The sequence below is a fragment of the Ranitomeya imitator genome, chromosome 1 (genome assembly GCF_032444005.1).
Source record: "Ranitomeya imitator isolate aRanImi1 chromosome 1, aRanImi1.pri, whole genome shotgun sequence".
In the NCBI taxonomy this organism is placed as follows: Eukaryota; Metazoa; Chordata; class Amphibia; order Anura; family Dendrobatidae; genus Ranitomeya; species Ranitomeya imitator.
The window spans coordinates 599,663,802-599,682,268 of NC_091282.1; the positions used below are offsets into that span (position 1 = coordinate 599,663,802).

At 46.3% G+C, this 18,467-nt stretch overlaps 1 protein-coding gene across 4 annotated transcripts in view; it reads left to right on the forward strand.

The window, feature by feature from the left end:
• LOC138681076 (CUGBP Elav-like family member 3-A) overlaps nt 1–18,467 on the forward strand; it is a 236,133-nt gene that overhangs the window by 144,258 nt on the left and 73,408 nt on the right. For all 4 annotated transcript variants that reach the window (XM_069768320.1, XM_069768328.1, XM_069768335.1 and 1 more), the window contains exon 3: nt 603–651. In XM_069768320.1, the coding sequence (XP_069624421.1) occupies nt 603–651 (49 nt within the window). The remainder of the gene's footprint in view (nt 1–602; nt 652–18,467) is intronic.

Sequence of the window (18,467 nt, forward strand, 5' to 3'; positions counted from 1 at the left end):
AACATCCAGGCAAATTAATCATAGGTTACCTACCGGCACTAAACATACATTGTGGCTCTTATGCATTATATATGTCATAAATGAAATTGTAAAATCTATAAAGCCATCTCATATTGAACAGTGTAGTATGGCTTAATTATAACTTAGAAAGGGAACAAAAGCTAACACTCTAAGACACACCACATGACCCTGGTGCAGCTGGTGCCCCCTGCTGTGAACAGGTAATTAAAGTGGGTTATCTGATATATCACAGACACAAATTCCAGGCACAGGTTTGCAGAAGAATTTGGGAGGCAACACATTTATTACCTGTGAAGATGCCTTATCGCCCTTGCCACCAGTTGTCAGGAGAACAGTGGGGGAATATCACACTGTTGCCACCAATTTGTCAAGATCAAACACTTCACCTCCTCCAATTAAGCCATGCTTCAATGCTCACTATGAGATGGCTTTCTAGATTTTACAATGACACATCTGACCTATATGATATACAGTGTCACTCTCGTACCCTGATAATCTGACGCATATGGCAACTCTTGAGTATTGTATGACATATATCTGTACATTCTCAATGTCACTGGTGTCTTTTTCTTTTGTTCTAGATGAATCGGCCAATTCAGGTGAAACCCGCAGACAGCGAGAGCCGAGGAGGTAGACCGCCCATTCTAAAACTGTCACACATGTCCTTATTCTCACTTGTACCGCTGGGCCTCCTCCTGTACGTCCAGCCTTCTTCTGTAGCATGTAAAAGTGAGCACCCCTGGTCAAAACTACTGTGATTGTGAACAGTTACACAAGTTGAAAATTAATATAATCTCCAAAAGCCCTAAAGTTAAAGATGACACATTTCCTTTGTATTTTAGGTAAAAAATAAATAAATGTATATAAAATTTATATATATAAAAACACCAGCACTTCACCTACAAAAAAGGTTCTAATGGGTAAAACAAAGCCGCAGCGGCTAAAGGCACAATCTGCCCCTGTGCTTGTGATGCTATAAGAATGCAGACACCTGTATAGCCTTGCGCTGTAGTACAGATAGGAATCTAGGTGTCAATATTACAAAACTGATCTGGAAAAATGCGGCAAAGACAACCCTGCTCAACTTTGAAGATGAGATGTATTTTCATGCAGTAAAGTTCTTGAATTCAATGGTGGTAGGTGGTGATCACTAGTTCATAAAAGCTGTCCTGAGCACATGGAAAAATATTTAGATTTGAGAGTCCTCAGTGGTTGATACCTTTTAATGGCTAACTGAAAAGATGGTAACAAATTGCAAGCTTTCAGGAGCACATGTTCAGCATAGAAATACATCTCATATTCAAATTTTTTTCATTGAAAAAAAGACACATAAGGTCCATGTCATGGCCTGCAATTATTCTGGATTTCAATCCAATTGAAAATATTTGGTGGAAGTTGAAGAAAACGGTCCATGACAAGGCTCCAACCTGCAAAGCTGATCTGTCACCAGCATTCAGAGAATGTTGGAGCCAGATTGATGAAGAATACTGTTTGACACTAATTAAGACCATGCCTCAGAGACTGCAAGCTGTTATAAAAGCCAGAGGTGGGGCAACTAAATACTAGTGATGTTTTGGAGCCTGTTTTTTGTTTGTTTGTTTTTCATAATTCCACAATTTTTTCCGTAGAATTGAGTGATTACATAATTTTTTCCCTTGATTTCTGTCACGGATCCCACCGTGCTGCCAACATTATGTCATGGATCCCACCAATCTGTCACGGTTCACAGGGAAGATACCTTTATCATCCCAACCACTCACACCAATTTGTCATGAACCGGGGTTGTTTGGTTGCCCCTGGTTCCTTCTGAAGGGGATTTATTTATATCCCACTTCCCAGTTTTGGTTTGGAACTTGCAGCTCTCTTGCGCCCCCCTTACCCTCAGGTCAGACTAGGTACTGCACCTAGGGTAATTAGTCGCCAAAAAGGCTGCCTGCTATGTACTGGCTATTGGGCACGCTTCAGCGAGGGGTTTATAACTACTCCCACACAGGCGGGAACAATAATTATCAATGCCACCGTCGCTACAAAGCCTCCAGAATGCACAGAACAAAGTATGCTGCCACCAGCTCTTATTCTCTTAGGGTTAACGGGTCTGGAGCCAACCCAAATCAGTAGCGTAATTCACTTCAGAGGACGCGACAGTTCTTTTATAGAGCAGGGAGCGACAAGCTAGTAAATTATATATTTTACTCCAAAAAAATGGTGGGCAGTGTTTACAAGGTATAAAAAAGATATTTATAAAGAATACTACATATTCTAGAATATGTATGTAGTTTATTTATGTATGTAGTTTATTTATGAAGATTTTAGAATAATACAATGAATACACAGGATTCGTCCGGGCGCGACCAATTAGCGAAGCGTGGTTCAAATCCCACGCCAATTCGCAGCCGGAGTGCACCTGTCGCTGATTGTTCTTGTACGTTGTATATAACAGCCCACGTAGCATATAACACAGCCACGTAGTATATAACAGCCCATGTAGCATATAACACAGCCCACGTAGTACATAGTACAGCCACGTAGTATATAGCACAGCCACATAGTAAATTGCACAGCCACGTAGTATATTGCACAGCACATGTAGTATATAGCACAGCCCATGTAGTATATAACACAGCCCACGCAGTATATAGCATAGCCCACGGACTTTATAGCACAGCCACGTAGTTTATAGCACAGCCACGTAGTATATAACAGCCCACATAGCATATAACACAGCCCACATAGCATATAACACAGCCACATAGTATATAACAGCCCACGTAGTGTATAACACAACCCACGTAGTATGTAGCACAGCCCACGTAGTATATTGCACAGCCACGTAGTGCATTGCACAGCCATGTAGTATGTAGCACAGCCCTCGTAGTATGTAGCACAGCCCACATAGTATATTGCACAGCCACGTAGTATATTGCACAGCCACGTAGTATATAGCACAGCCACGTAGTATATAACACAGCCACGTAGTATATAGCACAGCCACGTAGTATATTGCACTGCCACGTAGTATATTGCACAGCCCACGTAGTATGTAGCACAGCCCACATAGTATATTGCACAGCCACATAGTATATTGCACAGCTATGTAGTATGTAGCACAGCCCTCGTAGTATGTAGCACAGCCCACGTAGTATATTGCACAGCCATGTAGTATATTGCACAGCCCACCACGTAGTATATTGCACCGCCACATAGTATATTGCACAGCCACGTAGTATATTGCATAGCCACTTAGTATATTGCACAGCCCACGTAGTATGTAGCACAGCCCACGTATGTAGCACAGCCCACGTAGTATATTTCACAGCCACATAGTATATTGCATAGCCATGTAGTATGTAGCACAGCCCTCGTAGTATGTAGCACAGCCACGTAGTATATAGCACAGCCATGTAGTAAATTGCACAGCCACATAGTAAATTGCACAGCCACGTAGTATATTGCACAGCACATGTAGTATATAGCACAGCCCATGTAGTATATAACAGCCCACGCAGTATATAGCATAGCCCACGGAATTTATAGCACAGCCACGTAGTATATAACAGCCCATGTAGCATATAACACAGCCCACGTAGCATATAACACAGCTCACATACTATATAACAGCCCATGCAGTATATATAACACAGCCCACATAGTATGTAGCACAGCCCACGTAGTATATTGCACACCCATGTAGTATATTGCACAGCCATGTAGTATGTAGTACAGCCCTCGTAGTATGTAGCACAGCCCACGTAGTATATTGCACAGCCCACCAAGTAGTATATTGCACCGCCACGTATTATATTGCACAGCCACGTAGTATATTGCACAGCCCATGTAGTATATTACACAGCCCACGTAGTATATTGCACAGCCCACGTAGTATATTACACAGCCCACATAGTATATTACACAGCCACGTGGCATATTAGACAGCCACGTAGCATAATACACAGCCCATGTAGTTCATAACACAGCACACGCATTATATAACACAGTCCACATAGTATATTGCACAGCCACGTAGTATATTGCACAGCCACGTAGTATATTGCACAGCCCACTTAGTATATAGCAATGTGGGCACTATATCCCTGTTAAAAAAAAAAATTAAAATAAAAAATAGTTATATACTCCCCCTCCGGCGGCCCCCGGATCCAGCCCATGCCTTTCCCGCTCCTCGCGCGCTGCTCCGGTCCCATTGCGAGACGGCTACGTCATATCCCGTCATTGCCGCATTGCATTCTGGGTACCGGAGCAGTGCACGAGGAGCCGGAAAGGCAGAGGCGTAGCTAGAGCTTTTGCCGCCCGGGGCTGTTCCCGAGTTTGGCGCCCCCCCCCCCCCCCCCCCCGGCTCAATACACACAAAGGTTACCAAAAACGGTTTTCCTGTTTTGTAGAACTTAAACTGGGCCTAATGGTGTCACCCCCACATGCCACACCTGTGACTTAATACCACCACACCATGACCAGGCCACATAGTGACCGAATAATACTACATACAAGGGACAAATACCACAACACCATTTCCAGACCACATATTACCACCACATAGTGACTGAATACTACAATACTGATCAGTAATAAAAAAAAAACCACAATACTATCACCATAAGTGCCAGTATTCACAGGAGATCTGTACTTAGTATGCAGTGTCTGTGTAGAGGTAATACAGAGATCACTGGTGACATTATACACAGGACCTCTATATAGTATACAGTGTATAGTGTCAGTGTATAGGTAACACTGACTCACCAGTGACGTCTCTAGGTGAAGTCCTTCATCTTTCATCCAGCACAGACCGCCATCATTCCTTCCAGCCAGGACTCGTTTCTGCAGGAAATAACACAGTTATCTCGAGCTCCGCTTGCAGAACACATTACTTAATTTTTCACAACTTCTACATTACATCACATGAAGAAAAAAAGGTGATATAGTGTCACTCTGCACAGTAACAGGACCGCCCCCCCATTTAAAACAGTATACTCAAAAAATAAAATAAATACATCACTGCAGTAATAATATCCCTTAATTAGCCCCTATGGTAATAATATTCCCCACCCTGGCCCCGTTTCTCATTCCTGGCTCCAGCCATATGTTCTCGCATCCTGCCCTCATGAGTATCCATTCTACCCCATATGATCTCCACATCCTGCCCCACCAGCCTCCATCGTATCCGTCCTGCCCCATGATCCAATCCTGCCCCGTGTCTCCAATCATGCCCCGTATCTACATTCTGCCCATGCCTCAAGTCCTGCCCCCAGTGTGTCCAGCATATTACCCCCATGTTGTCCAGCAATCTGCCCCAGTGTGTCCAGCATATTACCCCCATGTTGTCCAGCAATCTGCCCCAGTGTGTCCAGCATATTACCCCCAGTGTGTCCAGCAATCTGCCCCAGTATGTCCAGCACTGCCCCCAGTGTGTCCAGCAATCTGCCCCAGTGTCCAGCCTTTCCCCAGTGTGTCCAGCAGTCTGCCCCAGTGTGTCCAGCATATTACCCCCAGTGTCCAGCATTGCCCCAGTGTGTCCAGCATATTACCCCCAGTGTGTCCAGCAATCTGCCCCAGTGTCCAGCATTGCCCCAGTGTGTCCAGAAGTCTGCCCCAGGGTCTCCAGCATTGCCTCAATGTGTCCAGAAATCTGCCCCAGGGTCTCCAGTATTGCCCCAGTGTGTCCAGCAATCTGCCCCATGGTCTCCTGTATTGCCCCAGTGTGTCCAGCATTCTGCCCCATGGTCTCCAGTATTGCCCCGGTGTATCCAGCAATCTGCCCCATGGTCTCCTGTATTGCCCCAGTGTGTCCAGCATTCTGCCCCATGGTCTCCAGTATTGCCCCGGTGTGTCCAGCAATCTGCCCCATGGTCTCCAGTATTGCCCCAGTATGTCCAGAAGTCTGCCCAGGGTCTCCAGCATTGCCTCAATGTGTCCTGAAATCTGCCCCATGGTCTCCAGTATTCAGTGTGTCCAGCAATCTGCCCCATAGTCTCCTGAATTGCCCCAGTGTGTCCAGCATTCTGCCCCATGGTCTCCAGTATTTCCCCAGTGTGTCCAGCATTCTGCCCCATGGTCTCCAGTATTGCCCCAGTGTGTCCAGCAATCTGCCCCATGGTCTCCTGTATTGCCCCAGTGTGTCCAGCATTCTGCCACATGGTCTCCTGTATTGCCCCAGTGTGTCCAGCAATCTGCCCCATGGTCTCCAGTATTGCCCCAGTGTGTCCAGCATTGCCCCAGCCCCAGACAGTCAGACATAAAGAAAAAAAAAAGTAAAATCCTCACCTCTCCCGTTCCTAGCGCAGGTCCGGTGCAGTCAGCGTCTCTCCGGCTCTGCGACGCTCAGGACAGAGAGGCAGAGCGGCGCGCACAGTAGTGACGTCATCGCGCCTTCTGCTCTGAGACGTCGCAGAGTCAGAGGACGCTGTAGCTGCCGGCGCCGCAGGAACCAGGAGAGGTGAGTATAGAGCGGGGGGCGGGGTCCGGTGGTGGGGGGAGCTGGCCCTGGTCGTGGCGGCGGACGGCGCCGCCCGAAGATTTAAAGGGGCGTCTTTTTTTTTTCTTCTCCTGCAGCGCCGGCCGCCCCCCGCATTGTGCCGCCCGGGGCGGACCGCACCCCCCTTCCTACGCCACTGGGGAAAGGCCTGGGCTGGATCCGGGGGCTGCCGGTGGGTGAGTAGATAATGATGTTTTATTATTTTTAACATTATATGTTTTTGTGGGCGGCACGGTGGCGCAGTGGTTAGCACAGCAGCCTTGCAGCGCTGGAGTCCTGGGTTCAAACCCCACCAAGGACAACATCTGCAAAAAGTTTGTATGTTCTCTCCGTGTTTGCGTGGGTTTCCTCCGGGCACTCTGGTTTCCTCCCACATTCCAAAGACATACTGATAGGGAATTTAGATTGTGAGCCCCACTGGGGACAGTGATAATGTGTGCAAACTGTAAAGCGCTGCGGAATATGTTAGCGCTATATAAAAATAAAGATTATTATTATTACTATTGATGCTGCATAGGCAGCATCAATTGTAAAAAGTTGGTCACACAGAGGGTTAATGGCAGCATTAACGGACTGCCTTACACCGCGTTATGCCGCGGTGTAAGGCAGTCAGGTTAACGCTATGTGGGCGCTGACTGGGGGGGAGTATGGAGGGGCATTGACTCCAGGGGAGTAGGGAGGGGCCAATCTGCGGCCGGACTGTGCCCGTCGCTGATTGGTCGCGGTCTTGGGCCGCGACCGACCGCGACCAATCAGCGATGCGGTATTTCTGTGACAGACAGACAAACAGACGGAAGTGACCCTTAGACAATTATAGAGTAGACTAGCTGAAGAGCCCGGCATTGCCTGGGCATAGCAAATATCTGTGGTTAGTTATAGCACCTCACTTCTCTTATTTTCCCATCACGCCTCTCATTTTCCCCCTCACATCTTTCATTTTCCCCCTCACATTTCTCATTTTCTCCCTCACACCTCTTATTTTCTCCCTCACTCCTCTTATTTTCCCCCTCACTCCTCTCATTCCCCCCTCACTCCTCTCATTCCCCCCTAACACTTGTCATTTCAACCTCACATCTGTCATTTTCCGATCACTCCACTATTTTCCCTCACTCCTCTCATTTTGCACTCACACCTTTTCATTTTCACTTCACACCTCTCATTTTCACCTCACACCTCTCATTTTCCCCTCAGTATATACATGTTTGTCATCTCCCTTATACTGTATATAGTATACACCTGTATGTCATCTCCTGTATATAGTATATACCTGTATGTCATCTCCCCTGTATATAGTATATACCTGTATGTCATCTCCTGTATATTGTATATACCTATGTGTCATCTCCTCCTGTATAAAGTATATACCTGTATGTCATCTCTGCTCTATATAGTATATACCTGCATGTCATCTCCTCCTATATATAGTATATATCTGTATGTCATCTCCTGTGTATAGTATATACCTGTATGTCATCTCCCCTGTATATAGTATATACCTGCTGTATGTCATATCCTCTATATACCTATGTGTCATCTCCTCTTTTATATAGTATATACCTGTATGTCATCTCCTATACAGGTCCTTCTCAAAAAATTAGCATATAGTGTTAAATTTCATTATTTACCATAATGTAATGATTACAATTAAACTTTCATATATTATAGATTCATTATCCACCAACTGAAATTTGTCAGGTCTTTTATTGTTTTAATACTGATGATTTTGGCATACAACTCCTGATAACCCAAAAAACCTGTCTCAATAAATTAGCATATCAAGAAAAGGTTCTCTAAACGACCTATTACCCTAATCTTCTGAATCAACTAATTAACTCTAAACACATGCAAAAGATACCTGAGGCTTTTATAAACTCCCTGCCTGGTTCATTACTCAAAACCCCCATCATGGGTAAGACTAGAGACCTGACAGATGTCAAGAAGGCCATCATTGACACCCTCAAGCAAGAGGGTAAGACCCAGAAAGAAATTTCTCAACAAATAGGCTGTTCCCAGAGTGCTGTATCAAGGCACCTCAATGGTAAGTCTGTTGGAAGGAAACAATGTGGCAGAAAACGCTGTACAACGAGAAGAGGAGACCGGACCCTGAGGAAGATTGTGGAGAAGGACCGATTCCAGACCTTGGGGAACCTGAGGAAGCAGTGGACTGAGTCTGGTGTGGAAACATCCAGAGCCACCGTGCACAGGCGTGTGCAGGAAATGGGCTACAGGTGCCGCATTCCCCAGGTAAAGCCACTTTTGAACCATAAACAGCGGCAGAGGCGCCTGACCTGGGCTACAGAGAAGCAGCACTGGACTGTTGCTAAGTGGTCCCAAGTACTTTTTTCTGACGAAAGCAAATTTTGCATGTCATTCGGAAATCAAGGTGCCAGAGTCTGGAGGAAGACTGGGGAGAAGGAAATGCCAAAATGCCTGAAGTCCAGTGTCAAGTACCCACAGTCAGTGATGGTGTGGGGTGCCATGTCAGCTGCTGGTGTTGGTCCACTGTGTTTCATCAAGGGCAGGGTCAATGCAGCTAGCTATCAGGAGATTTTGGAGCACTTCATGCTTCCATCGGCTGAAATGCTTTATGGAGATGAAGATTTCATTTTTCAGCACGACCTGGCACCTGCTCACAGTGCCAAAACCACTGGTAAATGGTTTACTGACCATGGTATTACTGTGCTCAATTGGCCTGCCAACTCTCCTGACCTGAACCCCATAGAGAATCTGTGGGATATTGTGAAGAGAAAGTTGAGAGACGCAAGACCCAACACTCTGGATGAGCTTAAGGTCGCTATTGAAGCATCCTGGGCCTCCATAACATCTCAGCAGTGTCACAGGCTGATTGCCTCCATGCCACGCCGCATTGAAGCAGTCATTTCTGCCAAAGGATTCCCGACCAAGTATTGAGTGCATAACTGAACATTATTATTTGTTGGTTTTTTTGTTTGTTATTAAAAAACACTTTTATGTGATTGGATGGGTGAAATATGCTAATTTATTGAGACAGGTTTTTTGGGTTATCAGGAGTTGTATGCCAAAATCATCAGTATTAAAACAATAAAAGACCTGACAAATTTCAGTTGGTGGATAATGAATCTATAATATATGAAAGTTTAATTGTAATCATTACATTATGGTAAATAATGAAATTTAACACTATATGCTAATTTTTTGAGAAGGACCTGTATATAGAATATACCTGTATGTCATCTCCTTCTGTATACAGTATATACCTGTAAGTCATCTCCTCCTGTATATAGTATATACACCTGTGTCATCTGCTCCTGTATATAGTATATACCTGTGTGTCATCTCCCCTGTATATAGTATGTACCTGTATGTCATCTCCCACTGTATTAGACCTCGTTCACACGTTATCTGGTCAGTATTTTTACCTCAGTATTTGTAAGCTAAATTGACAGCCTGATAAATCCCCAGCCAACAGGAAGCCCTCCCCCCTGGCAGTATATATTAGCTCACACATACACATAATAGACAGGTCATGTGACTGACAGCTGCAGTATTTCCTATATGGTACATTTGTTGCTCTTGTAGTTTGTCTGCTTATTAATCAGATTTTTATTTTTGAAGGATAATACCAGATTGTGTGTGTTTTAGGGAGAGTTTCATGTGTCAAGTTGTGTGTGTTGAGTTGCATGTGGCGACATGCATGTAGCGACTTTTGTGAGATGAGTTTTGTGTGGCGACATGCGTGTAGCAACTTTTTGTGTGTTGAGTTGCATGTGACAGGTTAGTGTAGCAAGTTGTGTGCAGCAAGTTTTGAACATGGCCAGTTTTGCACGTGGCGAGTTTAATGTGTGGTGCGTTTTGAGTATGTGCAAGTTTTGTGTGAGCAACTTTTGCATGTGTTGCAACTTTTGTGCATGTGGCAATTTTTCCGCGTGTGCAAGTTTAGTGTGTGGCGAGTTTTCCATGAGGTGAGTTTTGCACGTGTGGCTAGTTTTGCGTGGGCCTAGTTTTGCATGTGGCGAGTTTTGCATGTGGCAAATTTTGCACGTGGCGAGTTTTGAGCGGTGACTTTTGTGTTTCGACTTTTATGTGGCGAGGTTGGTGTATGTGTGGTGAAATGTTTGCTGAGGGTGGTATATGTGTTTAAGCACGTGGTAGTGTGTGGCGCATTTTGTGTGTGTGTTCATATCCCCGTGTGTGGCGAGTGTCCCATGTCGGGGCCCCACCTTAGCAACTGTACGGTATATACTCTCTGGCACCATCGCTCTAATTCTTTAAGTCCCCCTTGTTCACATCTGGCAGCTGTCAATTTGCATCCAACACTTTTCCTTTCACTTTTTCCCCATTATGTAGATAGGGGCAAAATTGTTTGGTGAATTGAAAAGTGCGGGGTTAAAATTTCGCCTCACAACATAGCCTATGACGTTCTCGGGGTCCAGATGTGTGACTGTGCAAAATTTTGTGGCTGTAGCTGCGACGGTGCAAATGCCAATCCCGGACATACACACATACATACACACACACACACACACACACACACACACACACACACACACATTCAGCTTTATATATTAGATATTTAGAATTGAGAGTCCTTAGTGGTTGATACCTTTTAATGGTTAACTGAAAAGATGGTAACAAATTGCAAGCTTTCATGAGCACATGTTCAGCATAAAAATACATCTCATATTCAAAGTTTTTTCGTTCTTATGGTATCACAAGTATATATATATATATATTGTAGTGTGGCTAAAGGTTGAATAGTCGACGGGAGATATGTGTCACTTAGGTGGCTTGTCGCTGTGACATAACCGTGCCTATCTATGTGTGTTTCAGGACCTGTGGTGATGTCATAACCACATGTCTAATCATGTGATGGGTTCCTGGGTGTGGTTAGACCTATAAAAGAAAGGCTAATGTTTAACACAGGAGGTATATGTGTGGAGGTGTTAGCCTCCAGAGTGTGTTAAGGCTTCAGGACTGAGCCTGAAGGACTGGACACTTGTTTTTCCTTTTCCTGAGCTAAAGGGTATTTGTTTTCTGTTTTGCAATGTGGTTTATGGAGCAATAAACCCTGTGAACTTTTAATGGAACGTGCCTCCTGAGTGTCAGCCGTCGCACGTGAGCGAGTGAAACCCCTACAATATATAAATATATATATACAGTAGTATACAGTTGTGGCCAAAAGTATTGACACCTCTGCAATTCTGTCAGATAATACTCAGTTTCTTCCTGAAAGTGATTGCAAACACAAATTCTTTGTTATTATTATCTTCATTTAATTTGTCTTAAATGAAAAAACACAAAAAGAATTGTCCTAAAGCCAAACTGGATATAATTCCACACCAAACATAAAAAAGGGGGTGGACAAAGTATTGGCACTGTTCGAAAAATCATGTGATGCTTCTCTAATTTGTGTAATTAACAGCACCTGTAACTTACCTGTGGCACCTAACAGGTGTTGACAGTAAATAAATCACACTTGCAGCCAGTTGACATGGATGAAAGTTGACTCAACCTCTGTCCTGTGTCCTTGTGTGTACCACATTGAGCATGGAGAAAATAAAAAAGACCAAAGAACTGTCTGAGGACTTGAGAAACCAAATTGTGAGGAAGCATGAGCAATCTCAGGGCTACGAGTCCATCTCCAAAGATCTGAATGTTCCTGTGTCTACCGTGCACAGTGTCATCAAGAAGTTTAAAGCCCATGGCACTGTGGCTAACCTCCCTAGATGTGGACGGAAAATAAAAATTGACAAGAGATTTCAACGCAAGACTGTGCGGATGTTGGATAAAGAACCTCGACTAACATCCAAACAAGTTCAAGCTGCCCTGCAGTCCGAGGGTACAACAGTGTCAACCCATACTATCAGTTGGCATCTGAATGAAAAGGGACTGTATGGTAGGAGACCCAGGAAGACCCCACTTCTTACCCCGAGACATAAAAAAGCCAGGCTGGAGTTTGCTAAAACTTACCTGAAAAAGCCTAAAACGTTTTGGAAGAATGTTCTCTGGTTAGATGAGACAACAAAAGTAGAGCTTTTTGGGCAAAGGCATCAACATAGAGTTTACAGGAGAAAAAAGAGGCATTCAAAGAAAAGAACACTGTCCCTACAGTCAAACATGGCGGAGGTTCCCTGATGTTTTGGGGTTGCTTTGCTGCCTCTGGCACTGGACTGCTTGACCGTGTGCATGGCATTATGAAGTCTGAAGACTACCAACAAATTTTGCAGCATAATGTAGGGCCCAGTGTGAGAAAGCTGGGTCTCCCTCAAAAGTCATGGTCTTCCAGCAGGACAATGACCCAAAACACACTTCAAAATGCACCAGAAAATGGTTTTAGAGAAAGCACTGGAGACTTCTAAGGTGGCCAGCAATGAGTCCAGACCTGAATCCCATAGAACACCTGTGGAGAGATCTAAAAATGGCAGTTTGGAGAAGGCACCCTTCAAATATCAGGGACCTGGAGCAGTTTGCCAAAGAAGAATGGTCTAAAATTCCAGCAGAGCATTGTAAGATACTCATTGGCGGTTACCGGAAGCGGTTGGTCGCAGTTATTTTGGCTAAACGTTGTGCAACCAAGTATTAGGCTGAGGGTGCCAATACTTTTGTCTGGCCCATTTTTGGAGTTTTATGTGAAATGATCAATGTTTTGCTTTTTGCTTCATTCTCTTTTGTGTTTTTTCATTTAAGACAAATTAAATGAAGATAATAATACCAAAGAATTTGTGATTGCAATCATTTTCAGGAAGAAACTGAGTATTATCTGACAGAATTGCAGGGGTGTCAATACTTTTGGCCACAACTGTATATAGTAGTATTACTCCACTCTCTGTGGATGGGGGGTACTCACTTGGCTGGTCGTTGAGGCCTACTCGGGGTTAAAAGTCCATTTGGTTTATTAGTACAGCATAAACCTCACTTCAGGAACTTGGAAACATACAACACCGCATGCACCGTCCAGCAACCGTTCGGCTCTACAGTACCCACGGTCCTTGCTGAGCCCAGTGTGTCTAATAAGGATTAAAGTCGGTTAACTGTCCGTGATGGTCACACAGATTTTCGAATACCTTTTTTCCTCCCCTCCGGAGGAATAACACAGGCCTCCTCACTCTGGCTCAGGCTAGCAAGCACAGCACACAGGCTCCATCTTGGGTGTTCTGGCATACCCTCTTGGGTGGGGTATGTAGGTGACTGGACACACCCATCTCTCCAAGTCAACTGGAAGCCTTCCCAATGTATAGCAAAACCCTCAGCAGTAGATCTGCTGAGCAAAAGAAGCTCAGGCTTCCATCACAGGGACACCCACCTCTGTGATACATACTGTACCGCCCATTAACCACATGGCCAGTCACCATGCCACATATCCCCCCCCCCCCCCCCACCTAAAGCCACGGTGCATGCCACTTCCTATTACCCGACCAGAGACTCTTCTCGGTCGCCTCTGGGAGTCAAACCGACTGTACAAATCAGGCCCTGTAGCTAAACCCTTTTGGAACCATCCATCATCCGACTCCGTCACGTCCTCTAATAGGGTTGACCCTTTGTCAGTCCACCCCCATCAACGGCGGTCAGTATGGTGTTGCGATTCCCTGGCACTCATACTGTCACGATAATGCCAAAAATGTCATATTGTGAGTTTAGTTGTAGAGAGTACTATGTCACAGGCACAAGTGCAGCTGCAACCCCCCCTTCCTCCCACCACTGCATTCGCTGGTATGGATACACTATGCAACTTGAACCTAGTGTGTGAGCAGGGTGTGGCTTTAAACTGCAGGTGACCAATCCTGTAAAGCCACTCATGGTCCCTCCCCACTCACTCAGGAATGCCTTTGTCTGAGACTTTGGAAAAAACATAAATAACTATCAGATCAGTGCATATCATTAAGCAGTCCTTTAGTGATGTCACAAGCTGAAAAGTATAAGTCACTATACTCTTAGCTCAGCCTTCAGTCTTGGCCGGGGAAGCGATCTAACACCAGCTTGGTAAAGCTGTTCCATGCATCTGGATGTATTTATCCTCCTAAGCCAAAGGCGAGCCAAGATGATATCATAGTATAGAAAGATAGGAGACAAAAAAAGCGCAAATAGGGTCTTATCCCTAGGATTGTTTCCAATCAATTATGAGAGAACTGCTCACCTGGTGGTACACAGTAAAGGCGTGGAGTTCTCAGCTGCTGCAGATCCACAGGTCGCCCTCTCAGAACCGTTATAATCCACATTCATCTATTATAAAGATGATATCATGTCATAACCTGTAAGTTCTCTTTTCAACGTTAATCCTATTTTATTTTGTAATCTGTAATGTATATACGAATTGTCTCCTTTCTAATATCTTTTTATACTTTATAAACACTGCCTAATTTTTCATGAAGTAAAATATTTAATTGCTAGCTTGTTTCTTCTGCTCTATAACGAACTGTGTCCTCTGAAGTGAATTGCGCTACTGATTTGGGTTGGCTTTGGACCCGTGAATCGGAGCTGGTGGCAGCATACTTTGTTCTGTGCGATTGGGAATCTTTGCAGCGACGGCGGCGTTGATAATTATTGTACCCGCCTGTGTGGGAGTAGTTATATTGCCCTCGCTGCAGTGTGCCCAATAGCCAGTACATAGCAGGCAGCCTTTCTGGCGATTAATTACCCTAGGTGCAGTACCTAATCTGACCTGAGGGTAAGGGGGCGCCAGAGAGCTGCAAGTTGCAAACCGGAACTGGGAAGTAGGATATGGATAAATCCCCTTCAGAAGGAACCAGGGGCAATCAAACAACCCCGGTTCGTGACACATTGGTGTGAGTAGTGGGGACGATAAAGATATCCTCCCCGGGATCCCTGACACATTTGCTGGGATCCGTGACATAGTGCTGGCAGCACGGTGTGCACCGTGACATATTGGTGGCAACGCGGTGCGATAATAGAGCATTAGTGATCTGGTTTGAGCAATCATTCCTCTCACTAAAAACTTGCAAAGTTCTAGCGAGGACACTGAGCAAATAAGTTTGGAGCGCAAGCTCAGTGTTTACTAGTCCTGAGACAATACCGTATGTACTTGCGATTACCCCCTCCCTTTCTCTTCATTTTTCCATCCTATCTTTTATTTGGCAATGTTGGCTGCAAAAGGAGAAGCCTGGTACACCAAGCAGAAGAAGGACACTCTTGTTGGAGTATGCATGTACCATGGCCTGGACTCCCATGGCAAATCCAAGGCTCAAATGGTCACTGAACTGGTGCAATTTGAAGCAGACCAAGCCTTGCCTCAGCCCAGCAGACGCAGAAGCCAGCACAAGCGAAAATGGTGCTGTAGCAGAGGTGAAACCACTGAATGCCGGCCCTACTAGCAACCAGGGCGGATTGGACCCCCACCTGTAGGCGGACTTGGAACAGCTCCCCGCCGACAACCATGATGGACGTTTGCAGCTGATCCAGCAATACCATGGAAAAGCGGAAAAGCGGGAGGCAGAGAGAGCTCATCGGGCTGAGCGGGAGGCCCAAGCCCGGACGGACCATGAACTGTGGCTGCCCAACTCAGAGCCGTACCATCTATCACGTGGAGCAGTGAGTCAAGCAACGCTCAGTTACTCAAACCCCAGCCAGAGCACTTTCCTGTGTTGGAAAAGGATGGGGACTTGGACTCTTTCCTGTGGGCCTTTGAGAAAGCCTGCTGACAGTACAGGCTGCCTGGGAACCAATGGGCCCAATGCCTGACCCCAGGGCTGAGGCAAAGCTCTGGAGGCGTTTGCTGCTCTCCCTCAAGCAGGCCCTGATAACCAAGTACCAGCTTATACCTGAGGTTTATCGTAGAAAGTTCCGGAAGCTACAACGTGGCCCTCACGACAGTTACAGCAATGTGGCACATGGACTCGGGACTCACTTTGACCAGTGGACACAAGGACTGTCAGATACCACCTTTGCCCAGCTGCTAGACCTGATGATCAAAGACCAGTTTTTACATCTTTGCCTAGCTGAGGTGCAACAGTTCGTGATGGACAGAGAACCCAAAGATGTGACGAAAGCAGTGCAGATTGCCGATGCCTATAAGGCCAACCGTAAATCGGAAGTGCGGAAGCCCGTCACAGCCAGCTGGAGAGGGGGTAAGCCTGCAACCAACGCCAGTGCCCCAGCCAGCCAACTCACCAGAGGTCCTGTCCTCGTTGCCAACAGCATCAGACCTACCACCGACCTTCGTCATTGTTTTTCCTGCAAACGGACTGGTCTTTTCAGCACCAACTGTCCGGAGAAGCAGAAGAACCCCCAGCCAAGGCCCCAGGGCCTAATGCAGCAGTTATTTTTGTGGCTGGGAGGGTGTGTGACAATGTGCAGCACGTCATCGTGGATGGCCATGTCGCTACAGGCCTCAAGGACATCGGGGCTGAACGGACCCTCATCCGACCCGAACTGGGAGCCCCTGAAGAGATCATTCCGGGGAAAACCCTAACGGTCATCGGGACTGGGGGCATCAGCTGTCCCTTAACAATGACCCGGGTTTATATAGATTGGGGTGCTGGGAGTGGGGTGAAGGAAGTGGAGCTGTCCGATAACTTGCCCACTGATGTTTTATTGGGGACTGATTTGGGGAGAATGGTTGCATACTATCTCCCTGACTCTCCTGCCTGAACGAATGCTGATGATAGCAAAGGGAAATCGCATGTGTTACCTGACCATGTAATGATGCATCTGATAACCATTTTTTCCTTAGGAATGATGCTGAAAATGATATAAATGTGCCAGCTGAACCTGATAACCATTCTGCAAAGGTTGATGTGTCCACAGGTGCAGGAGTGCTCAGCCACGTCACTCCACGGGGTGGGATGGCTGAGGAACTCCTAACAGGAGCAAGCGTCGGTACTCAAGAAAATGGGGAGGTGCAAGGGAACCGTGAGGAAGATGATGCCATGCAATTGATCAGTGCCACCGAGGAAGGTAACTGGCCCATAAGTAGCATTGCTCCTGGAATGTTGGGGGTGGATGGGGAGGTAGTACCCATAGCAGCGCCGGCTGATGGGTCTGTGGAAATCCCCGGGGAGACAGCCTACGTAGCTGCTGTCACCCGCAGTCAGAGTGCCCGGACGCAGATAACATTCTGCCTTCTGGACCCTCATCAGTCACAGGCATGACTGAACCAGAGATGGACCCAGAGCAGGTCCCAGAGGGTTCCTGTGGGGAAGGGACCCTGACGTCGCTATTGGCTTCCCCTAGCCAGGACTTCCAGGCCGCTCTGCGCTCAGATGCGAGCCTAGAGAATTTGAGACAACTTGCCAAGATGCCCACCTCCGTGACGGATAAGGAAAGGGTGTTCTGGGAACGAGGGAGGTTGTACCTGGAGACAGTACCCGGGAAATCCCAAAAGAAGTGGTTGAGGGAAAGACAGCAGGTCGTCCCGCAGCAATTCTGGAGTGAGTTGTTGCGGATTGCCCATAAGATCCGATCCCGCTCGCTGGACACTTGGGGATCAGCAAAACTAAGGCCTGGCTGTCTCAACACTTCTATTGGCCTAAGATGGGGACAGATGTGTCAAACTACTACCGCTCCTGTGTCACCTGTCAAAGACTGGGGAAGGTGGGGCCTGCTCTTAATGCTCCCCTAATCCCTTTGCCAGTGATGGCGGAGCCTTTCCAGAGGATCGCGGTGGACATTGTGGGCCCACTGGCTGTCCCCAGCAGCTCTGGAAAGCAATACATCCTTACTGTGGTAGACTACAGTACCCGATACCCAGAGGCAGTGGCTCTGTCATCAACTAGGGCAGATAAGGTGGCGGATGCACTGTTGGCTATCTTTTCACGTGTAGGATTTCCAAGGGAGATGCTTACCGATCAAGTGACCCAATTCATGGCTCGCCTAATGGAGGCTCTCTGTAAGAAAATGCAGGTGAAGCATCTAGTATCGAGTACGTATCACCCACAGACCAATGGCTTGTGTGAGCGCTTCAATGGTACCCTCAAACAGATGCTACGCATGCTGTTTGAGACCAAAGGACGCGACTGGGAGCGGTACC